At 34.2% G+C, this 25,988-nt stretch overlaps 1 protein-coding gene across 1 annotated transcript; it reads left to right on the forward strand.

The window, feature by feature from the left end:
- The first annotated feature begins 9,595 nt into the window (after nt 1-9,595).
- LOC131952592 (sialin-like) lies at nt 9,596-25,617 on the forward strand. The gene is made up of 13 exons (XM_059315340.1): nt 9,596-9,748; nt 12,787-12,831; nt 13,218-13,396; nt 16,079-16,269; nt 17,021-17,254; nt 18,018-18,105; nt 18,372-18,467; nt 19,457-19,578; nt 20,502-20,651; nt 21,314-21,446; nt 22,390-22,545; nt 23,350-23,435; nt 24,937-25,617. Exons 3-13 carry the CDS (start codon nt 13,237-13,239, stop codon nt 25,171-25,173), a joined length of 1,653 nt encoding a protein of 550 aa, XP_059171323.1. The 5' UTR covers nt 9,596-9,748; nt 12,787-12,831; nt 13,218-13,236; the 3' UTR covers nt 25,174-25,617.
- Nucleotides 25,618-25,988: the final 371 nt, after the last annotated feature.

A 25,988-nucleotide genomic window follows, 5' to 3' on the forward strand; every position in this document is an offset into this window, starting at 1 on the left:
CTCGAGAGATAATCTATAATTTTTGTTTTTAATAAAAATTAGAGCGACCAAATAATCATTTGAGTTAATTCCTTCTAGTGAATTAATTACCAGCACGTAGAAAACAATCAAAATCAAAATGCACTTGATTCGAAAAAGTGTCATTATTTTGGACACAGAGAACGGTAAGCAGACTGCGATGAATCTCTCGAACGACACCAGGGCTACAATTTGATAACTTACCGAAACTGAAAATTGATTTAAATAATTTACAGCGGGTCTGAACATAAACATTATTACGAGAAAAATCGATATATCAATTTTATCTTTAAATTGATCTATTACAAGAGACATTAGATGAGTCAATGAGAAAATACAGTCGTAAAAGCAGAGATTAAACAACAAAATATTTGTAGTGGTTCTCAAATCTTTGCGGAAGATGGCTACCATTGTAAAAATATTGCCAACCACGCCTTGAATAGACAGTACGTAAGTAACGAAAAGCCGCAAGGCATGAGAATGGATTGTAACGTTTGGGGTGTATTCCCAAATATCAAATGCATTGTGAATAGATTGTGGTTCGGTTGATGTGCTGATTTCTGTTGAAGTTAAAGTTCTGGAATTATTGGGTAAAGCGTCCATTTCGACGTTGTTCATAAATCTGAAAAACATAATGCAGGATAAAACATACTTTTTTTTTTAAATCTGGAAAGTTAATTGCACTAATAAAGTAGAATTTTACAGCAGGTCTAAACGCATTTTCATGGAATGAATTCTTCTGATTTGGATACAAACAAAAAAAAAACAAAGATTTCATATAGCCTACACCTTCATCCATTCCAATCATTCTTTTACAGTTTAATTTAGTATAGCTATCTATTCAAAATAAAAATTTACAATAAGATGTAGATGAAAAAGTAGTAAGATTCACTTCAAAACTTCAAAATGAGTACATGGCTAAAAATAAAAATATTTTCCGCGCATCCTATAAGTAAATAGGATGTTTTATGTGAACAGCCACTTAATATGCATATTCAAATTCGATGAAAAAATTGAATTTACACTATGTATTTTAGCTCTAATAATAGATAAAATAATATGTTGTTTTCTAAACTGATGTTTACAAACTATTCTTATACTTCAAACATTTTACTATTGGTCCTACATCTAAAGAAACCGATAATGTCTGCTTTTTCGCGAATTTTATACTTACTATTTTTAATCAGTTTATTCTTAATTTTAAAATATTGCACTTGCAAGGAACAATTAAAAAATGGTATTTAAGTTTTGGAAACAAATTAGCACCCTTTTGAAAAAAAAAATTCTAGTGACCGCCTCCAACTAGAATCAGACGCTTTAAAGCACAATACATTTAATTTAGCTTTTTTTTATTAGTATTATCTGCCACTTGTTAGCGTCAGTTCATGTGCTAAGATTTGTAGTCATTATTCATAAACACCTGTTCACTTAACCTGATTGACAGGTGGCTCAAATGATCAGATTTTCGCCTTGTTTATTGTATTTAGTAATCTTTTAACTAATGTTAGCCTATACTCAGTATTTATGTAAATTTCAATACCAAGAGCTTATTGAAATCGCTTTTAGAAAAAATCAATTTACAAGATTTGACAACATATTTAGTGACTGTAATACAAGCATTTTGACTGTAGTAGAAGTTTTTAGCAATTGTAACTAGGCTGTGAGTGCAATGGGGGAGACTAAATAAAAAAGCACAATTTTTGGATTTATAATTATTAAAAAATTATCGTTTTTGTCACTTCGTATTTATCAACATGTAACAAGTATTTCAAAAGCATTTATTTATGCGTTTTTTATTATTTCTACACATGGTTATGTATATGAAAAAATTGACCGAAGAGCCTAGCTGATTTAAAATGGACATGAACATCGATAAAATCGGGTCAATAAAGTTTAAAGATTTTCTAAAATGAACATAATAAAAGCGCAAATATAAATACGGCAAAGTCAAAATAACAAACATCAAACATATTGTGACAAATAACTTCATCACTTTTAAGTGCTTAACTGTGTTTGATGATTTCTCTTGATTCAACTTGTTTTTTATTTTTATTTTAGATGAAATTTTAATTTTAACCAATGTCATTAACATGAAGATACAAGTCACAGTAAATGGAATTAAAAGCAATTCTATGAATACAATTAAATCATAAAATCCGTAAGCATTGTTTGCACGATGGTCAACACCTGAGATCATAAACTGATCGAAATTTAAGAAAGTTTCGGTTAACTTGTAATCAAACAAACTCATAATTATAACGTAAATAAGTGTTAGTATAGCTAGAATCGTAAAACGTCTTGGTGTTAGAAGACGGGAAATATGAACAGGCAAACAAAGGGACACAAATCTTTCTACGGCTAGGAGTGAGACAAGATGAAAACTTGATGAGATGGACAAACGATTGAAGAAGATGATCGTAGATAAAAACTGTAAACCGAAAGAAACAGTTATATGTTGACAATTTCTCGCCATGATCATAGAAGCTGTAGTCATAATATGCGTAACTGACATGAAAAGATCTGCCGATGACAAAAACACGATTGTAATGTCAGTGTTTTCTTGCAATCCCTGACAACACACGCTAACAATAGTCAGAATATTGCCCAGTGTTCCGAGCACGCAGAATAGAATCATAGAAGATAAAAATATGTAATAAAACACTTCTTCTGTGAGCTCATTCGTCAAGTAACATTCGAGATACACAGAGTTGTCTCTTGCTAAAGGGTTAAAACTGTCCGTGTTATTCACTCCATTTACAGTCAAGAAGACCATTTTTGTACTGTATTTAGCTGTACAATAAAATTGAAATCTTCATATATATATATATATATATATATATATATATATATATATATATATATATATATATATATATATATATATGGTTCCATGACAAATGATCTCAGGACAAATGATCTCAGACAAAATATCTCAGACAAAATATCTCACGGACAAATGATCTCAGGACAAATGATCTTAAGACAAATGATCTCAAGGACAAATGATCTCACGGACAAAAGATACCAGGACAAAATATATCAGGACAAATGATATCATGGACAAATGATCTCAGACAAAATATCTCAGACAAAATATCTCACAGCAAAATTTTAATAGTATGTACGATGATTTTAGTTGAATTGAACTTTTTTTTTAAATTGACTGTCAATATGGTTTTGTTTACTTTTTTATGAAGAAAATTGTGAATACAGTGAATTTGTTAAGCTAAACAAAGCATCAAAAGATTTATTAAACTCAACCTTTGTAATAGCATTTGATTTGAAAAAGTAAAAATTAAAACAAAATTACTCCTTTAGCCTGAAAGGTATAATAAACAAATAAAGTAACGGTAGCTATACAACATTAATGTTCAAAAAACACGCGAATATTTTTTAAAAATGTGAATGGGTCTTCATTTTTATAACGTAAAACTATTGTTTTTATTGGATCACCAACACAAACATAACGTTTACGTTTCTTTGCTGGCAGGTATGATCACACCTCTCCAATACTATGTGAACTCTTGCGCGACATTTTCTAACTGCATATTTCCAAATCTCTTTGCCTGCTGCTCCACTTATGGTTTTTATAAATTCACCAGATAACAAAATAGGCCATAGCTGAGTAATCACCACTAATACTGCTTTGTTTGCATGCACACTACACACACTTAGCTCCGCGATGATTGCTGTCGTTTAAATAAGCATTGGTCATCTGATCACTAAGGTGTGACCGACACATAACTATTGACTGTTGATGCTAGTTGTATTGTCCATGGAGGGCGGATGTCTTTCCCTTAAGATATGTCTCTGCCATCAAAGCAGGCGGCCACCTTGATACGAATGAGTGTCTTTATTGTTATTTCATGGTAGGATTGTCTCATTTTTGGCAAGCCCACCTACGCTGTCTATTGAAACATTTCTTTAACCTCGAATACTAGATCTGTATTAGTAATCTCAATTTTAAAATATTTAGTGCAATATGACAAATGTATATAGGCCTATAAACAATATTTAACATAGTAAACAAAACCGTATGAAAGTCTATAAAAAATGTCACATCAACTATCAAATACACTATTAAAATTTTGCTGTGAGATATTTTGCCTGAGATATTTTGTCTGAAATCATTTGTCCATGATATCTTTTGTCCTGATATATTTTGTCCTGGTATTTTTTGTCCGTGAGATCTTTTGTCCTTGAGATCATTTGTCCTGAGATCAATTGTCCTGAGATCATTTGTCCGTGAGATATTTTGTCTGAGATATTTTGTCTGAGATCATTTGTCCTGTCACCATATATATATATATATATATATATATATATATATATATATATATATATATATATATATATATATATATATATATATATACATATATATATATAACCACTTTCACTTACATTTATTTAGTATATATAATTTCAAATAGAATATTAAATTTTAAAACTTTGGTTTCGTTTGTTGAGCAACAACTGCTTTTATAAAGTTATTTAAATATTGTTCAGGAAGTTTCTTTTCAAGGTACTGATTCAACTGATTCATCACCAATGGTCCATTTTTAAATTTGTGTATACAAAAATAAGATTTATCATGAAAACAACAGTGCGTTTTATATTGATTTTATGCTTAGTCATTCGAAACAAATCAATATTCTTTATATTTGTTGTGCTGGTCAAAAATATAAAAAAGGTTGTTTTTTTGTTTTAGTAGTAGACATAGCAATTATCATTTAGCTATTTAAGATAACACATGACTCACTTGTCTATATACATTTATATCACTATTGTTAGATTATAAAAATGTGTTTGTGATATAACTTGAAAGCAGGCAAAACAATCACCTTTTGTTGAAGTTGTGTTTTTATCGTTATTCATGCTATTTTGTCTGAATTCACTTCTCTGGTAAGAGGGACTGGTAACTTAATTGGACTAATTATTATCTGGAAACTATAAAACCAGTTTATTCAATCGTGTTTCTAATAATTTCCTTTAGCGTAGATTCAAGTTATATTTTTTTTAATTCTTTGTATTATGTTATAAATTTTAAAAACTTTCCTTGCGTAAAACAATATTGATGTTGAAACGTAGCAGTAAGTTATGGCAGCTTGATTATCTTTTAAGTGTTTTTTTTACTGTCTCTCAACACTTCAAACGTGTGTATTGTCATTCTCTCGTCTATAAAAGTTATTGATCCCTCTGCTATGTGTAGGAGAATGCTTCTTTATAGTTTGTGCTAGCAATTTTTTTTTATAAATAACAATATGTATGCATGGCTGTTAAGTTATTTAAATTATTTCGATTCGTTAACCCCCCCCCCCCCTTCCCCCCCCCCCACACACACACAAATATTTTAGTTTTTCACGCTGATCGTTAAGAAAAAAAACATATTTTTAAAAACTTAAATTTCTTTTAGTAGCAGAAATGAACATTTAAGAAATATTTTCACCTGTCTAGAAAAAAGACGATAGTAGTTTAGTAAGGAATTTACGGGGTAGGGAGAGCAAGGTGCTGTTTCGACCACATGAATGACCTAATAGGCCAAGTTAGACGAAGACCCAGAATTTCTCGAACGCCATTATAAATTCAAGTCGCCAACAAGCTTCATGTATCCAATGCGATTTATACGTGTAAGTTTTTAAAGTTTCTTTCAGACAGTATCTTCAGGAAGATGGGGTGGATTTAAAGCACCAACATGGTTGGTGAAGACAGGCGTGGGTAGGGAAGGTGGGAGGGGGGGGGGCATTTTTTATATTTCTGATATGACAACACCACTTCGTTTTTCTTTTGACACTACTCCATGTAGCTTATGTTTTGAGCAATAGTTTCCACGCTAGATAACCAGTACTTTAAAGAAAAAGACCTTATAGGCTCTGGGGTCGTCCATAAATGACATCACACTCGTAGAGGGGAGGGAGGTCGGTAATTTTGTGACGATGTGTGATGAGGGGGAGGGGGGTTAAGATGGTGTGACGTCACACTTTTGCATTATAAAAAAGAAATGTTAGAAAACGAATTTTAGACGTTATTTCGCGTTTTAGAAAACTTAATAAATTGTAATAGGAATTGATTAAAATACTCTATTTTGACAGATTTCAGACACGATTTTGGAAAAATATCGATGTTTAAAAAAAAATTCAACTGCAATTTTGAGGGGGGGGGGGGGGGTTGTATGCTGAGGTGTGACGTCATTTTAGGGGGGTCTGGCTTTTTGTGACGACGTGTGACGGAGGGGAGGGGGGGGGGGGGAGGTAAAAATCATCAAAAAAGCGTGACGTCGTTTATGGATGACCCCTCTCACCCTCGTTTTTGTTTCCCTCAAGATAAAATATGATGTCTTATATTTACATGTCGTCCGTCGGCGTTTTGTTTCGTTGCTTGTGTGTTTTTTATTCGGTTTTCATTTGAGGCCACAAACCACTTTGCAAAGAAATAGTCCTAGCCGAAGTTTTTGGCGTGGCTGTAGACAGAGCCATCACGAGGAGGTGTTGACCCAGGGGCGTAGCGAGGGGGGGGGCGGGGGTGCGGACCGCACCGGGTGACACCATTTAGGGGGGTGACACCAAGGCAAAAAATAGCAAAATATATAGAGAAAAACTTGAGGGAGGGGGTGCAAATCGAAAGTTTGAGGTGGGGGTGCAAATCGAAAGTTTGAGGGGGGGGGGGTGCAAATCGAAAACTTGAAAGTTTGTCCCCGGGAAGAGTCGCTACGCCTCTGGGGGTGACATCATTAAGTGCCGCACCGGGTGAACCCGACCTCGCTACGCCACTGTGTTGACCACACCGGGTGACACCATTTAGGGGGTGACACCATTGCGAAAAATTGCAAAATATCTAAAAGAAAAATGCATATTAACTGTGTACACTTTAAAACTATCACGCGGGTGGGGGTGGGGTGATGCCAACCGCTTCAATTTATGCGCACATTATATTAATCGACCGATTTATTCGTGTAAAAATCATAGTTTTCAACGTAAATTATTAGATTTTTTGTGTCACCCCCCCCCCCCCCCCCATCACAATTCGGTCTTTGATTGACATAAGTTATTCAAAATACTCAACAAAACATTTCTTCCTCTTTAAATTAAATTTTGTAGTTGGTGTGTAAGTTACTAGTAAATATATTTATCTATAGCCAGTTATTAACATAGGTTGATTAACTCTAATTAATCATTAAAATTGAAATAGCAAAACAAAAAAGAATGTTTCTTCCAGAGGCGTAGCGACAACTCCCGGCGCCCGGGGCGAACTGTCAGTTTGGCGCCCCCCCCCCCTCATATATATATATATATATATATATATATATATATATATATATATATATATATATATATATATATATATATGTTGTTCCCTAAAACTTCACTGGACGCCAATTAAATCCCCCTTAAAATGCCGAAACGAATAAAAAGTAGAAAATCAAAAGAGCTTAGAACAGTGGGCTCCATCGAACCCGAGAGGTTCGGTAATTCAGTCTCAGTACTTCCGCGGAGGTCAAGACACAATCGGATTTTGACATTGTGGACGATACAACTATTAAGACGGGTTCGGTGATTGCGTATATGAAACTGGTGGAGTTCGGTACTCCAAAAAGATAAGAACCACTGCTTTAGAATGTAGTTTGTAGAAGGTGCAAGCCTTATTTGGTCTACTTTTGGTCGTGTCTTTAGAACAATTTCGATAATAGTAGGCCAATATTGCAATTTTGAATTATCAGTTAGGTTGAACAAAGTAATAATCAGTACAATATACTGATTTTCTTCCTTCTTAAAATTTTGGCAAAGAGTGTCGCTTCCCATCCACCCGCTCCGACAGTCTGTTTTTTACTGATCGGATATCGATACAAGAATCCGTTATATTTATTTCTCTTTAATGCAGTGATCCAGGCAAGATGTAGTGCATTCAAGTAAAAGTATCTGATCTATCACGATCAAGTTGAGAGAATCGTAAGAATCGTACAAAGAACTAGTCGCATTATTACTTAGCAAAACTCGGTAGCGAAATCGTACATTAAGTGTTAATAAAATTGGTTTCTTTTCTAAGTGTTAAAAGAGTTTTCTAGTCACCGATCTAGCACAAATCCTGCGGTTTTTGTTAGTGAAAAAGCGCCCCACCATCTTGGACAAAAATTGTAGAGCGGATTTTAAACGTCACTAACTCTTTTTACTTTCTCGTATATACGTAGTATAGAGAAAGTATTGTAATCGTGCAAAAAAAAAAAAAATCGAGATTTTTACAAATCTCGACGTTTTACACCTCACTGATACGGAAAAACAAAATTTTGCAATCTTGTCCGTATGTCTGTGTGTGTGTGTGTCTGTGTGTGTGTCTGTCCGTGTGTAAACACGATAACTTGAGTACCGTTACAGCTAGGTTGATGAAATTTCATATATAAGTATTTTATCAAAATCGTAGATCCGTATCAACTTTTGAGCGATTTCCGATAACCGGAAGTGGTACTTTTCCTACTTTGAATTTTTTAAAAGCCTATAACTTGAGTACTATTTCAGATAGATAAATGAAATTTCACATGTAAGTAAAAGATCTAATTCTCTACCTTCTGTTAAATTTTGAGTAATTTCCGTTGACTGGAAGTAGTAATTTACGCTACTTCCGATTTCTCAAAAAACTAATGTAAATTTTAAAAGTACTAATAATATTGCGCACTATTATGCGCTTTTTTTATTTGCGTTCACTTGGTGTGCAATTAATTTGTCTACAAGATTTTATTCTATTTTTAAAACTTTAAGTATTTAAAATGGATTAAAAATCATGTCTATAGCCCGAGTTTCCATCCCCTCTTATTTTATATAAGAATATTCGAGAAAGTTTAGGGGAGATCACTCCCGGTTTATTTATGTTACACTATCGTAAAATACGCTTTAGTTCAATGGGTTTATTTTCTGAGTGATATCGGTTATTTATTCCTATATCCGGTGTGAATTTTTCCGATTTTAGTCTTCGAAAAAGCGCGCCCCCTCCCCATCTAGGAGAGCTGGAAAGCAGTTTTTCCGGTCACTGTTTCTTAAAGATATACATTTTACAGTTACACAATCAAGGTAGAAAACAGTTAAAACAGTATGCAAGGGCTCGCAGCCGTTAAATTTCTTTACTTTGACCGTTTATAATTCAAAACTGCAGCTTAAAATGAGCTTTTAATTTTTTTTCTACCCCTTTTGGCGCCCCCTTAGGGTCGGCGCCCGGGGCGGCCGCCCTCCCCGCCCTCCCCTAGCTACGCCTCTGGTTTCTTCTAGATCTAGATCTAGATCTAGATATCTAGATCTAGATCTATTCTGAGCTTTTCGACCTAAAATCTGTCTTTATTTTTTATTATTGAAATGTCTAAACGTTAACAGATCTACGACATTTTGATGCTGTTTCCTCAACTTAGATATAGATTTAGATGTAGCTAGATCTAATTATTTTTAACAGAATAGATTTCATTTAGAAATATTGTTTTTAAAAATTCTGCTTGCTCACAATAAAAACATTTAAGTTTTTAAAAAGTCAATTTTCAAGGGCTGTAACTCTTAAAATGATTGTAATGTTTACAAACTCTACGTAGGAAAGACTTGTTCTCGTTTCAGCTGATCATGAATGGCTTTGATTATTCCTGACTCATCGACATGTGACATAAGTATAAGTTCTGAAGTTTTGCAAGATCTAGAACCTAGATCTTCTCTATATGATTGATATAGATCTAGAATCTAGTATTGCCTTAGATTGTTAGGTAAGTAAAACTACTCTTCTAGAATAGATGGGTGAGACTAACTCACAACTGTGGAACTGTTGTAAAGTGTAAACGTAAACTGTGTAAACTGTAGATGTAGAGTGTAGTGAATATTGAATATAATCTATATAGTCAAGTGACTACTGGAGAGTCTATAATAGATCTTCTAACTACTAGGCTACTCTAGTTACTAGTAGTAGTAGTAGATATATGTGTAATTATTAGTGTAATAGTAATATTTAGAATTTAGCCTAATTAGTAGAATTAAGTAATCTATCGTTTTAGGTACGTAAAATGAGCCGAGGCTAGTAATGTGAAAAAAGGGCGACCCATCAAATTTTTGTAATTATTTCACATTTTTAGAAAGATTTATGTTGTAAAAGTTTTACTGAAATGTTTCAACCCTTCATTCATGTACCTGTTTTTAAACAATTGTATTAAAACTTTTCAGTAATAAATAAAGATTAGCGATGTTTTCATCAGATGCAACTAAGTTCATTTACTTTAGAAGCCATCTTAAGTTTTTTGGTAACATTTTAGCTAGAGATTCGGGGGAAACCACTCTTATTTATAGATGGCCGCTGTTTATATAGTATATAGCAAATCTTGCTCGAAAACAAGGACAAGGTTGTTTAAGTCAATTTCTTGCCTTTTTTCTTGATATATTTAGACATTGCTTTTGGTTTATTATTATATGTTATATGTGACACAAAAATATAATAATATACTTGTATTTAAGGCATATTAATGAGCCACCTTTCTCGCACATTACTAGCCTCGGACAATTTTACGTACCTATAATTATAATTATACAATAATAATATTTTAAATTTTAATTTATGTACTCATTGTACTGTCACAGTACTAGATCAGAGAGCTATATACCTTAGAGATCTATGTCATGTGAATGTAGGTAGTAGATAAAACTTTCTTCAAGTAGTGGGCTGGATAGATTCAATGGATAATTCTGTAAACTTGTAAACTAATGTAAACTCTAACAACCTAAATTAGATTTCTAGATATTAGATCTAGATTAGATTTTAGATATTAGGGTTGTCGGTATCGGCCGAGATCGCGGTAAAAACATGACCCGAAATCTCCCATTACTTTTTGATACCGGGCGCACGAGATTTGGTTTTGCATACTAATAAGTTTTTAATTTATGGTAATTAATTAAGTTTAAAAGGTCATTTCCTAATGTTAAATGAAAAGTAGAATGGTTTTTTCATTGTTTTGATGGCTTAGCGATCTGATTGCTGTCTCTGCTTTTGTCTTCCCCCTGTATGAAGGCTAGTTTCAAATACGTTGGAATCACGATTTTTTAAAAGGTTATTCTAGATGAGAGAAGATTACTGAGCAGACATATCTTATGTCAGTCCAAAATCAACAGTCAGTTTTTTATAAGTCATATTTATTTTAACAACACACCAGATTTAAAACAAAAAGTATTTTATACACCATTTCATTTTGACTCACGGCTACCCCCATTGATTCCCTCTCAGCAAATACGACAGACGCCATTGTGTTTTGTATGTTGAAGGCCTAGTAAATCTCGAATCTTGTACACCAGGGGTCTCCAAACTACGGCCCGCGGGCCGAATGCGGCCCGCGAAGTCCTCTGATCCGGCCCACGGAGATCTTTTTGTCTAAGGAAAAATCGTTTGTTGGTGATGGCTGAGGAAATTTTGCCCAGAAAAATTAAAGACATGCCTGGAAGAATCTGGCCCCTGAACTGAAATTTGATAGTTAATGCGGCCCTCAGACAGAAAAGTTTGGAGACCCCTGTTGTACACTATAGTGGTTTTACACAAAATTTTACTTCTCTATTTGTAACAGTAATATAATGCCATAAATTATAATTACTTAATTAATGATTTCATGAATACTAGATCCAGAGTTTTCCTGCATCCAGAGAAGATTCCCTTGTCATACAAAAATAAAACTTTGTTATTTTTATTTTAGATTAGAACCTTCCATAATAACTCTCCGGTTTCCTTTTTTTAAATACAAACATATTGATGGACATCATACTCTAGTTATGCAAATAATACAGCTACATTTTAATGTACATTTTCAATAATAGTGCACACATCTAAACATTTATTAAGGATCTGCTTGATTTAATAGTAGTGTTGATGTAAATGGTCAGATTTTGACTGAAAAGAAATACTCAGCTCAGCAAGGATGAGAATAACTGATACAATGTATAAAATATTGATTTTTACTATCCATTATTACCAATCTTCTTAAAATTCCCCATTTCCACATATTTGTGCATATATTTCTGATCATGGTACATTAGCCTTTAGGAACCTTGTTTTATTCCCTATTGTGATAGCAACATTTTTAACATTTAATATTTAAAGGCAAAAAAAAAACCCTTTCTAAAGTTATGGATTCAATTTTAAAAATATTCTCATCAAAGCATGTAAAAGTTATTTGCGCTGTGATGCTACATTATCCCTAGATTAACGGTAGAAATTGAAATTAAACTTGATATTGATATGATATAGCATTTGTAGAGGTAACACATGAATTACATCTACAGGTTTCATAGATGGGCCATTGTATTCTACTTTACAGAATGATAAGGCTAAGGGTACATACTTAAAAAAAAAATCACCATGTTTTGGTATTTTGATAACTGATTTAAAAATAAATTAAAACACTTTCATGTGCTTCAATAACCTCTTATCTGTGCTAAAGCACTGTACTAAGGACCTCCTAATGATAACACACTTTTCCATCTGCATTAGTCTGCCACTGTTATCACCCCTTTATCACAAAAATCTGAACTTTAAATGGATGGTACAGATTGTGTTTAATCTATTGGTTTCTTATCAGCTCCAGCTACATGTGTACTAACTATAGATCTATTGGTACAGTACAGTGACTTGTGGTGAACTATGTAGTGATAATGTGTTAATGAAAACTGAACTGAATAGTGCTTTGTTAAGTATCTAGTAACGTTTGTGGAAAATATTTTTAAAACTATCTTTTAAGTAACTGCTTACAATATGTTTTTCTGTTTCTTCAAGTCTAAGGGGATGACTAATGAACTAAGGCTGTAACTGTGAAGACAGGTAAGAAAACATTGTGTGAGTTAACAAACAGATATAGCCTTGTTTACTGATACTGTCTTTAGTTCTCTGTTTTAAGTTAATTTTAAAGCTAATTGTTAATCATGTTTTGATTTTATTCCATTCATTTTTACTTTCCTGTTTTTATTCAGTTTTAGTTTTCCCATCTATATTTTGATTAATTAGATTTTCTGCTGCTGAAATGATTGAGAAAATTTTAATAAATTTAAAATATTAAACTATAACTTGTGAAAGCTATATCATATTTTTTACTGTTTTTTTCTAATGACGACAGAAAGTCTATACATTTTTGTTTTGTGAGAAAATATTGAGTGGATAATTTTTTTTTATGTGTGTATTTCTGAAAATACTTTTTAATGTAACTCTAGTTACCAGCTGTGGACAACAATGTCGAGATCTCAGAGAACCTCGTCACACAGCTCGTACAACTCCATCAATGCCAGTGGTCGCTACTCTCACCACAGTGATGATGATGGGGGTGACGATGAGGCGGACTCACTTCTACCATCCTACGCTGATGTGGAGAAGAAGACTCGAGATATGGCAGGTATTTGAAAATGTTACTAACATTAGGATAAAAATGAACATCAAAAACTTTATTCATTAGTAGATGAGTCACTGCAGGCCTTTTTGTATTTTTAAGATCATTCATTCTTCTTCTTTCTTCTTCTTCGTTCTTAATTTTTAGTGTTGGAAGGGATCAAGCCTAATCTGCCAGAGGCCATTGACTCCGATTTCAGCCTGCTTTTCTTTTTTTTTCACTGCCCATCACACATGCTCTGGTATGGGCAGCTAACCAAAGCTCTTGAGAATTTCTTACCTGCACTTGTCTTACCTTACTTGTCTCCAGGTGTAGCCCATTTTGGTGGTGTCAGCCTCAAGGGTGCCAGGTGTTTCTTGGTTGGCCCCTTTTTACACTTTATGTTAAGACCAGCAATCTGATATGCATTAAGAATTTCAAACCTAACATTTGTGTATGGTATAAAATAAACTTCTGGGTTGTTTATTACAATTTTAAAAAATCAACACGCTCCTTCAAAAAAAATGATGCGTGTAAAAGTTATTCTTAAACACTGAAAAAGAAAAATACAGTATTATTATGAAAGGAGTTTCTGAGATGTTTTAAAATAACAATTTAATAATAAAATCATTATAGTTTGGTCCAATGCTATACTGTTTCTTTTATTATTTATAAATGTTAATTAAACTTTTATTTCCACTCCTGTATAAACTTATAAGGAGTATTTTATTTTAATGTAACTAATAAAACCTGACTTTTAAAAATTTCTCTTGCAAAAATAAAACATTGAGGTGCAGCTATTTAATATGACTCTCAGACTTGTGAATGTTTATATTTGATTCTATGTGTTGTATCTCTCACCTATAATTACAGCGTTTTTTCCAGTGTCTTCTTAACACATGTTCCTTTTTGATGGTCCCATACGCGTTGTTTGTGTCTACTATCTCAGTCAATTTTATCCTCCCCAGGATCCCAATGAATGGCAGCCAGGCAGTTCCCAGAAAAATGCGCAAATACAAACTAATTATACTAAAACACTTACATTTTTCATGTTTCATGGAAATATGTTTTATTAGGCTACAATTTACATGTGGTCATTTTTTGTTAGTGCCTGTAAATGCTTGATTCAAGAAAACATAAATGACCTTGCAAACATATTGTGCACAATTTCTATATCTCTGTTTTCTGGTAACCCACCCAGGCATGTTGTGTGTGTCTACTATCAAATTCTCCCTCCCCAGTGTATGGCACCCAGGCATGTTGTGTGTGTCTACTATCAAATTCTCCCTCCCCAGTGTATGGCACCCAGGCATGTTGTGTGTGTCTACTATCAAATTCTCCCTCCCCAGTGTATGGCACCCAGGCATGTTGTGTGTGTCTACTATCAAATTCTCCCTCCCCAGTGTATGGCACCCAGGCATGTTGTGTATGTCTACTATCAAATTCTCCCTCCCCAGGGTATGGCACCCAGGCATGTTGTGTGTGTCTACTATCAAATTCTCCCTCCCCAGTGTATGGCACCCAGGCATGTTGTGTGTGTCTACTATCAAATTCTCCCTCCCCAGGGTATGGCACCCAGGCATGTTGTGTGTGTCTACTATCAAATTCTCCCTCCCCAGGGTATGGCACCCAGGCATGTTGTGTGTGTCTACTATCAAATTCTCCCTCCCCAGTGTATGGCACCCAGGCATGTTGTGTGTGTCTACTATCAAATTCTCCCTCCCCAGTGTATGGCACCCAGGCATGTTGTGTGTGTCTACTATCAAATTCTCCCTCCCCAGGGTATGGCACCCAGGCATGTTGTGTGTGTCTACTATCAAATTCTCCCTCCCCAGTGTATGGCACCCAGGCATGTTGTGTGTGTCTACTATCAAATTCTCCCTCCCCAGGGTATGGCACCCAGGCATGTTGTGTGTGTCTACTATCAAATTCTCCCTCCCCAGTGTATGGCACCCAGGCATGTTGTGTGTGTCTACTATCAAATTCTCCCTCCCCAGGGTATGGCACCCAGGCATGTTGTGTGTGTCTACTATCAAATTCTCCCTCCCCAGTGTATGGCACCCAGGCATGTTGTGTGTGTCTACTATCAAATTCTCCCTCCCCAGGGTATGGCACCCAGGCATGTTGTGTGTGTCTACTATCAAATTCTCCCTCCCCAGGGTATGGCACCCAGGCATGTTGTGTGTGTCTACTATCAAATTCTCCCTCCCCAGTGTATGGCACCCAGGCATGTTGTGTGTGTCTACTATCAAATTCTCCCTCCCCAGTGTATGGCACCCAGGCATGTTGTGTGTGTCTACTATCAAATTCTCCCTCCCCAGGGTATGGCACCCAGGCATGTTGTGTGTGTCTACTATCAAATTCTCCCTCCCCAGTGTATGGCACCCAGGCATGTTGTGTGTGTCTACTATCAAATTCTCCCTCCCCAGGGTATGGCACCCAGGCATGTTGTGTGTGTCTACTATCAAATTCTCCCTCCCCAGTGTATGGCACCCAGGCATGTTGTGTGTGTCTACTATCAAATTCTCCCTCCCCAGGGTATGGCACCCAGGCATGTTGTGTGTGTCTACTATCAAATTCTCCCTCCCCAGGGTCTCAATGTATGGCATCCAGGCATGTTGTCTGTGTCTATCATCTCAGTCAACTTTTCCCTCCCTAGGGTCCCAGTTTATGGCAGTCTCTCATCTCAGTCAAATTCTCCCTCCCCAGGGTCTCAATGTATGGCGGCCAGGCATGTTCTGGCCCTGATGGCCTTCCTTGGGTTTGTGAATGTCTACTGTCTCAGGGTGGACCTCAGTGTGGCACTGGTTGCCATGGTGAACTCCACATCCTCCAAAAACTCCACTGGCAGTCAGGAGTGTCCTGATCCGCAGGGTGGGAACTCTACCTCCACAAAAAAGGTAAGTAAAGTTCTCCTTTCAGACGTAGCAGTTAATAGGGCAGATGAAGTAGAGTTCATCTGTTTCTTGACCTTGCCATATTAAAGAATGGTTTAGTCTGCACTATGCCCAGCTCCCTTTACTTTCCCCTACGTGATCAGATACCCATCAGAGCTAGTATTGACTAGGAACGACCTGCTGTCACGGGTAATTATCAAGATCTGAACTCGACACCTTCGTGCTAGCAGTTAAGAGCTCTGCTACTCAACCACACTGTACCATATACAAAAAAATGAAATGTTTCACTTTACACATTTTTAAAATTTCTTCATACTGATTAACTCTTTCTATATTTTTATAAATTTCATATGAGTTAGCAATCCCTTACACCTAGTTTACACCTAAACTTAATCTTAAGTGTTAAAGTATCTTCAACCTATATAAAGTTTGCTAATCAATACACTTTTAATTAGCTTGTTATTCTTTAAAAAATTTAGTCTTATAACTAAATTTTACAATTATGAGAGCACAATTCGACATCATAGAGAAAGATGAATTGGTTGAATCTAAATTACTCATTCACAATAACTAATAACCCTAGCAACAACAGGCATTCTAGGTAGTAGCTAGGACATAATTTGATACTTAGATATATAATTTTGAAAGTATCCATAGAGTTATAAACTCTTTATTTTTAAAACTGAGGTTGTGAGTCTGTAATTCTGTAATTAATATCATTTATAAGATTCCTGAAGATTTCTTCCCCTCCTAGAGCGGAGAGTTCAACTGGAATGAGGAAACACAAGGCTACATCCTGGGAGCCTTCTTCTACGGCTACATAGTGACCCAACTGCCTGGTGGGTGGCTGGCTTCTAAATTTGGAGGGAAGAATCTCTTTGGATTTGGGGTTCTGTGTACCAGTGTCCTGACAATCATCACGCCATTTGCTGCCAGGTTCAGTGTTTACATGCTGATAGCTGTCAGGGTGCTGGAGGGTATTGGGGAGGTAGGAACCTTAAGATAGCTTTGATTGTTTATACACTTGTTTAGAATTGTAGTACAACTACGTTTTAATTTAATTTACAAATGCATGTTTTAATTTCAGGGTGCAGTCACTTTTATAAATGAAAATGCAGCCTAAATATGTGAAGTCTTTTACGTACTCTTCTTGTGTGTTGTTTAGTATTTATTTTTGTATATTTTCTTGTAACGAATTTTTTTTTCGTTTTGGTGTTTGATCTTGTGAAACTATCATGTGTATGGTTATACCAGCATTAAATCAAACATGCTGACCTGTATTGGAATCATACCGAAACTGTTTATTTTACAAAAAACAAAGAATCTCTGACAGTAATCCTAACATCCCAATATGCATTTGTTTAAAATTGATTTAGCCAGCTGTTGTATCTCTCTGAACTCATATATTAATGGCCTGCCCCCATTATTATTATCCCCATACTCACACTCTCTTGCACAAAACTCAAATCACTGTTATAACTATATATATAAAATACCAGTGAAATCTAAGAACTACATCACAACAAGATCACTCATGTCTAAACTACACTGTAATCTAATTGTAATAACTATTGTAATTCAAAACATTTAATTATTTTATCTTTATTTAAAATGAAAAATGTATTATTTTAATTAAAACATTTACTTTGTTGTCTATCTAAATGTAATTAATGGGATAACAATTGTTAAAAGAAAGTCTACACTTGTTTACATTAGGTTATATTTTTGTTATTTGTTACAAAAACTTTTAGGGTGTGACGTTTCCTGCCATGCATGCGATGTGGGGAAGCTGGGCTCCGGTATGGGAGAGAAGCAAGCTTGCAGCATTCACCTATGCAGGTAAAATATACTTCTTTTTTTTATTCAAAATTTTAAAATTTCTTATATTGGTAAATATAATGTAGTCATTTTAATTTATAAGTCATTTAAAAATATAATTTTCCCCAAGATCTACTTGAATAATTTTAAACAATTTCAAAATAGGATATTTTATAATTTAAATGTCTCAGAATAATTGACATTTAAATAACATATGTATTACCCAAAATTGATTGGTGTTTTCACTTTGACATCTGTTATATATCTTAACTTATCATTACGTACAGGTGCTCAACTTGGTACAGTTATCTCCCTGCCCATCTCTGGGATACTGTGTGATAGTGACATTGCTGGTGGCTGGCCTTCAGTCTTCTATATATTTGGTGAGACTGACACTTTTTCTCATACATCTTCTATATATTTGGTGAGACTGACACTTTTTCTCATACATCTTCTATATATTTGGTGAGACTGACACTTTTTCTCATTCATCTTCTATATATTTGGTGAGACTGACACTTTTTCTCATGCATCTTCTATATATTTGGTGAGACTGACACTTTTTCTCATACATCTTCTATATATTTGGTGAGACTGACACTTTTTCTCATACATCTTCTATATATTTGGTGAGACTGACACTTTTTCTCATACATCTTCTATATATTTGGTGAGACTGACACTTTTTCTCATTCATCTTCTATATATTTGGTGAGACTGACACTTTTTCTCATACATCTTCTATATATTTGGTGAGACTGACACTTTTTCTCATACATCTTCTATATATTTGGTGAGACTGACACTTTTTCTCATAGGTCTTCTATATATTTGGTGAGACTGACACTTTTTCTCATAGGTCTTCTATATATTTGGTGAGACTATATATTTGGTGAAACTGACACTTTTTCTCATACATCTTCTATATATTTGGTGAGACTGCCACTTTTTCTCATACATCTTCTATATATTTGGTGAGACTTACACTTTTTCTCATACATCTTCTATATATTTGGTGAGACTGACACTTTTTCTTAGACATTTTCTTTTTAATATCTGTTCCCACCATAAAAAAATATATTTCAAATCCGGTGATCAGGTAAATAGTTTAATTAGTTTTGTATTAAGGGGGGTGGGGGGCGCAGTTCTTCTCTTTCTGTAACCATATTATATTTTGGAGCTATATGGTTAGTATCCTATTTTACTACTCTAAGAGTGAGTAGGAATGTCCTGCATATCTGTTTAGAACTTTGATGCTAAATTGCATGCTTTTCCTTGATGCTATCTCTGATCCATGTTTACTGTTTTGTATAGCTAGTAACTAAATATGTTGGGATCCAGATGAATATTAATAATATTTGTACCATGCCAGGTTCACTGGGGTGTATCTGGTTCGTTGCCTGGATGTTGATTGTCCACAACACTCCGGCTGATCATCCACGGATATCATCCTCGGAGAGGGAGTACATTGAGAGCTCTATAGGGAAAAAGGAGGTAAGACAAGTGTTAAATGAAACTTTCTTTTGATAAGTCAGTTTTGACTGATAACTTAATTGTTGATATGGGATGGAGTGGCCTAGCGGTAGAGTACTAGACTGCTAACCCGTAAGTCTCAAGTTTTAATCCGGATTCAAGTCAGTAGACCACCCCTGAGTCCACCCAGCTCTTATGGGTACCCAAGTAAAGGTGGCTGGGCATAGTGCTGACCCCTCATATGCCGAGGTCACTGTAACTGGCGAACTCTACTTCTATTTCAAAAGGGAACCTAAATTCTTGATACAAGAAATTTTCAATAGTAATGTTTTGTTCCTGTATGTACCTGATAGGAGTCTTGTATCAGTAACCTTGTAATGCCTCACTAGTAGACATACTTACAAAGTGAAAAATGCTAAAGCTTCACATAAGGAAACAAAAATTATTTCTTCTTCCCAGACAAATTTCTGCAAATATTAAATTTAACTCAAAGTACTCTCATCTAAATTTAAAAAAAATTATCACTAGAATTAGAATGAATATCTATCTATTTTACCAAGAGTTTTTATTTTATGGAAATCCTTCTACTTTAGTGAGTGGATTTTAAATAAGTATTAATGTAACCCTGAAGTGGAGTACTAAAAGCATTTGTTATCTGCCTTTTTTCTAAACCAAGAAGCATACCAGATTTCACACATAAAAAGATATTGTTTTTTCTTTCTTACACCCACAATTATTTGCTTGCATTACCCCACTATATTTCTTAACCATATCATCACAAATGGAAATTAATTGTTCATATTGTTCCATATATTCTTACATCAACCTTTGTATATTTACATCACTCAACCCTTTTCTGAATCATAAAACAATATTTTACAAGTATAAAATGATTGTTTATGTAACGTTCCATTCATATTTACCTCACCTGTTGTTTGACCCAGGATATCAGCACACCATGGAAACAAATCTTCACCTGCCCAGCTGTCTGGGCCATAGCTGTAGCACATTTCTGTAACAACTGGGGCTTCTACACCCTCCTCACCTGTCTGCCCACCTACATGAAACAAATTCTCAAGTTTGACATGAAAGAGGTAACTAATTGTGACCCAAACATGAATCTACAATATAAAGATGTTAACTGATGTAGAGTAGTAGACTAATATTTTTAATAAAATGTAATCATATTTGCTGTATGGACAGAGGCTCTGGAAGCAAATACTTAAAGAAAAGCAGATTGTGTGAATTTTTAGTCAACTGCCTGTATTGTGCTTAACAAGTTGACACGTAATAATTGTATTTGAGGAAATCTCTTCCAATGTTATAATTAAGAACAAATTTAAACACTTTTTATTTCACAATTTTTACTGCTCTTTTTTTCATTAATTTTGAATTAGACTTTTTAATGTATTACTTAGTTTTTTAGCTTAATTAATTATTAGATTACATGAAATGGTATTAATTAATATTTTTATAATTTTGGCAAGGCATTATGATATTGTGTAATAGCTCTTTTTTGACTATTGTATCTATCAGTTTTTGTAATGGGGTTAGGGCCAAGGCAATGTTCAGGATTAAGGTTAAGTCAGAGTGGCAATACCAGAAATAAAATAGATTTGATATCCCCTCCCAGCAATACTTTATTCTTTTTATTATTGTTTGAATATCAAGTAATAAGTAAACTACCATTTTTTGTTAGGTTGAAGGCATACTCTTTGAATGTATTGATCAGTATTGATTTGACTCATCTGTTCAGAATGGCATACTGTCAGGTATTCCTTACCTGGTGGCCTGGGTCATGCAGACGGGTTCTGGTTTTGCTGCTGATTTCCTGCGAGGGCATGGCTACCTGTCTACTGGAAACACACGCAAAATATTTAACACAATAGGTAAGACTTATAGGATGTATAGTGTAATGTGAATACTAAAGGTAAGGTGGTGCTTATAGGATGTATAGTGTAATGTAAACACAATAGGTAAGGTGCTGCTTATAGGATGTATAGTGTAATGTGAACACAATAGGTAAGGTGGGGCTTATAGGATGTATAGTGTTTGAACACAATAGGTAATATGGTGCTTATAGGATGTATAATGTGGTGTAAACACAATGGCTAAGGTGGGGCTTATAGGATGTATAGTGTGGTTTGAACACGTTATACAAGGAGGGGCTTATGAGATGTATAGTGTTGTTTGAACTCAATAGGTAAGGTTTTTTACTAATGTAATGCAAAATTACTAAAATGTTTAGAGCAATGCCACCTACATGTATGTTATTATAATACCACACAATGTAAATGTGGTGTAATTTTAGTGATACTACGTAGTAGGAGAAGGTTATAATTACACATAAGATACGCTGCAAAACAATATCTATTTTATATCTATTACGTATAAATGTCCTTTAGTAAGGGCTATCAAACTTTAACAACAAAATAATGTTAAAGTATCATTGTTATGTATTATTTCTAGATTTAGGGCTATGGTTAGGAACATAATTAGCAAAACTAGCAAAGGAACAATATCAAATACATTTTAATAATTTTCCTGTTACATTATTGCACGCTTATCATTTGTATGCTACATTATTAATACAATAATAGGAGTGAAACATCCCACAAATATTTAGTGAGGTTAGTATAATAAATAGACCTTTTGAATTAGACCTGCTCTTTTTTTTTTAAGTATGAGAAACTGATCTGATATATTTCGGTGTTTTTTTTATCTAGCTTTTTATTTTCAGGATTAATATGATAACTCCTCGCAGTTATGGATTATTTTAGCTGTAATCTAAATTTTTGGCACTAGGGCTGATAACTCTTGATGTTTTTCCAGGGCTGATAACTCCAGGTGTCTTGCTGATTGTGGTGGGTTATGTGGGCTGTGACCATACCCTGGCCATGACCTTCCTGTCCCTGGGTGTGGGGCTTGGGGGGTGCATCATGGGAGGCTACAACATCAACCACCTGGATATAGCCCCAAAGTTTGCAGGTAAATGTTTAATATTCTGCTTGCTGTAAACTGTATGCTTGTAAACGTACAATATATAGTATATGTTATAGGCTACGGGTTATTTATATTTTAATTAAATTTTGCCCGTTTCATTTACACCATTTTTAGATAAACTGCAATTATTATTAATACTGATTTAAATGTTTAAAACAATTGAATTAATAAAAAAAAAATTAAAAAAAAAAGATAAAAAAAAAAAAGCACAATAGTAATCTATGTTTTTAAAATTAATTTGTAAACATATTTGGTATAGAAGTATTTAATGTAGTGGAAGAATTCTCATGCAACATTTAGCAATATTTCATCTTATTATTCATTTTGGCTGCTTCTTTTATAACATTTTCTTAAACCTCTTTATAAGGACATTAAAAATCTTCTTTAAATATTGATTTGACAGAACCAAAGTTGTGTAATATATGGAACGGTTAATTAAATTCTAAATGTAGTAGTGTAATGGAGAGAATGAAATACTCTTTGTTAAAATTAAAAAGCAACCATTTAAATATTATGATTTAGAAAATTCACTGCCCTTTAATTGCAAGATTGTCAAAAAAGAGTTTTATTAATAATCTCATATAGAATTTATAAAATATTTAATTTCTAGGTCTCCTCTTATAGCTAAATTATATAAGAAAACAAATGTTAAATAAATATGTTTTGCAAATATGTTGCCTGGTTATTTTAGTATTACAAAAGCTACAGTAAATTGTCTTGCTTGTTGTTGTATTTTGTATACCACTTAAAATATCATATTTGGCTTAATTTTTAATTATACCATCGCAGGTGTTCTGATGGGGATAACCAACGGCCTGGCCACCATACCTGGTTTTGTTGGACCTGCTGTAGTTGGCTACCTGACAAACAACAATGTAAGTTTATGTTGGTCATTGGTAGAACTGTTGTAGTTGGGTAGCTCACAAATAACAATGTAAGTTAGTAGTGGTCATTGGTAGAAATGTTGTAGTTGGGTGGCTTACAAACAATGTAAGTTAGTGTTGGTCATTGATAGAACTGTTGTAGTTGGGTCGTCATTGTTAGAACTGTTGTAGTTGGGTAGCTCACAATGTAAGTTAGTTGTCATTGATAGAACTGTGGTCATTCTAAATACCACTCACACTTTATTTTAGCAACCGGACTTTTTTTGTGGCTATAGATAAAAGCTACCAACTTCCTAGGTTTAATAAAAAATAAAGCCCAAAACGAATTAATTTATAAATGAAAACAGTTTGAATTATGTTGAGTTTTGATGTTGGTTAAGTTATGCTCTCAGTGAAGAAGAACATGTTCCCATCCCATGTTTGTTAAGTTATAAGGTCAGTGGAACATGTTCCCATCCTATGTTGGTTATGTCAGTATAGAAGAACATGTTCCCATCCTATGTTGGTTAATTTATAATGTTAGTATAGAAGAACATGTTCCCATCCTATGTTGGTTAAGTTATAATGTTAGTATAGAAGTACATGTTCCCATCCTATGTTGGTTAAATTATAATGTCAGTGTAGAAAAGCATGTTCCTGTGTTGGTTAAGTTCTAATGTGAGTATAGAAGAACATGTTTCCATTTTATGTTGGTTAAGTTATAATGTTAGTATAGAAGAACATGTTCCCATCCTATGTTGGTTAATTTATAATGTTAGTATAGAAGAACATGTTCCCATCCTATGTTGGTTAAGTTCTAATGTGAGTATAGAAGAACATGTTCCCATCCTATGTTGGTTAGTAGAAGAACATGTTCCCATCCTATGTTGGTTAATTTATAATGTGAGTATAGAAGAACATGTTCCCATCCTATGTTGGTTAAGTTATGTCACTATAGAAGAACATGTTCCCATCCTATGTTGGTTAGTAGAAGAACATGTTCCCATCCTATGTTGCTTAAGTTATAATGTTAGTATAGAAGAACATGTTCCCATCCTATGTTGGTTAAGTTATGTCACTATAGAAGAACATGTTCCCATCCTATGTTGGTTAGTAGAAGAACATGTTCCTATCCTATGTTGGTTAATTTATAATGTCAGTATAGAAGAACATGTCCCCATTCTATGTTGCTTAAGTTATAATGTGAGTATAGAAGAACATGTTCCCATCCTATGTTGGTTAATTTATAATGTCAGTATAGAAGAACATGTTCCCATCCTATGTTGGTTAAGTTATAATGTGAGTATAGAAGAACATGTTCCCATCCTATGTTGGTTAAGTTATGTCACTGTAGAAGAACATGTTCCCATCCTATGTTGGTTAATTTATAATGTGAGTATAAAAGAACATGTTCCCATCCTATTTTGGTTATAATACTGTAGAAGAACATGTTCCCACCCTATGTTGGTTAAGTTATAAGGTCAGTGGAACATGTTCCCATCCTATGTTGCAGCAAACCAGAGGCCAGTGGCAAATTGTCTTCTACATCACAGCCGCCATCTACTTCTTCGGTGCCGTGTTCTATGACGTGTTTGCCAAGGGGGAAGAGATGGCCTGGTCCAGGTGTCCATACAAGGAGAGGATCCTTGAAATAGAGGAGTCCCCACCACCTGCACAGGCCAGGGGTCAGGGGTCAAGGTTGCCCATTGCCAACACAGATCTACCACCTGCATATTCTGAAGAAGAGTAAACATTTACGTAGAAATAGATTCAGTGTCAGATTATTTTGGAAACATTATTTTATAACATCAGCTGTTGTAGATAGAGCTGAATTCATTAGGAATAAATTTTTAAAAAATCAGAATGCTTAGGTAGAGCTAGACTCATTGTAGACATACACAGGAAAAATCATTTTTTTTATAATCACAATAGTTTGATAAAGCTAGATTCATTTTTAATAATGATGAAGATATTTACAACCTGTGAGTAAAAATCATGGGTGTGAATGCATACAGTGTATTTCTTACTCAATGATGAGTGTTGTTAATTGTAAATTGTATAAAAAATCTTGTGTAAATGTTTACATTGACAGAATTATGTGTTTAATGTCAATAATGTAAAATACTTATAATTTTAAGAGCAAAATATTATGTTGGCAAATTTGAGTATAAATAACATGCTCATAATACATTACTAACATATAATTGCAATTACTGTTCTAATATATTATAATGTACCTTGTATTAGGTATTCAAAATGAAATTTTTATAATGAAATTAAATAAAATTTAACACTTCCACCTGATAGAGACTGTTTTCATCAGAACAGAAACACCAAATTTATTGATGTATGTCCATTTTTAAAAAAGTTATGAATTTTTTAAAACTCAAAAAATGCGTTCGCTTTTTTAACAGTAAAGGGTCTATTTGAGACCCCTACTAACTTTTAAAATAACTAAGTTAGAACTCTCAAATTTCTTGCACACACAGCCAGTAATACAAATAGCAAACCCAATTTTTTTCAAGGTAGTCAGACAGATATAAATAGAAAATTTATTCACATAAA

Source organism: Physella acuta, unplaced genomic scaffold (genome assembly GCF_028476545.2).
Source record: "Physella acuta isolate Inbredline_101_S28 unplaced genomic scaffold, ASM2847654v3 ptg000878l, whole genome shotgun sequence".
In the NCBI taxonomy this organism is placed as follows: Eukaryota; Metazoa; Mollusca; class Gastropoda; family Physidae; genus Physella; species Physella acuta.

Coding starts and splice junctions, on each gene's coding strand:
- LOC131952592 (XM_059315340.1), top strand. CDS start 13,237: ATGTCGAGATCTCAGAGAACCTCGTCACACAGCTCGTACAACTCCATC. Junction 17,255..18,017: donor TGCTGGAGGGTATTGGGGAG/GTAGGAACCTTA, acceptor AAAAACTTTTAG/GGTGTGACGTTTCCTGCCAT. Junction 21,447..22,389: donor CAAAATATTTAACACAATAG/GTAAGACTTATA, acceptor ATGTTTTTCCAG/GGCTGATAACTCCAGGTGTC.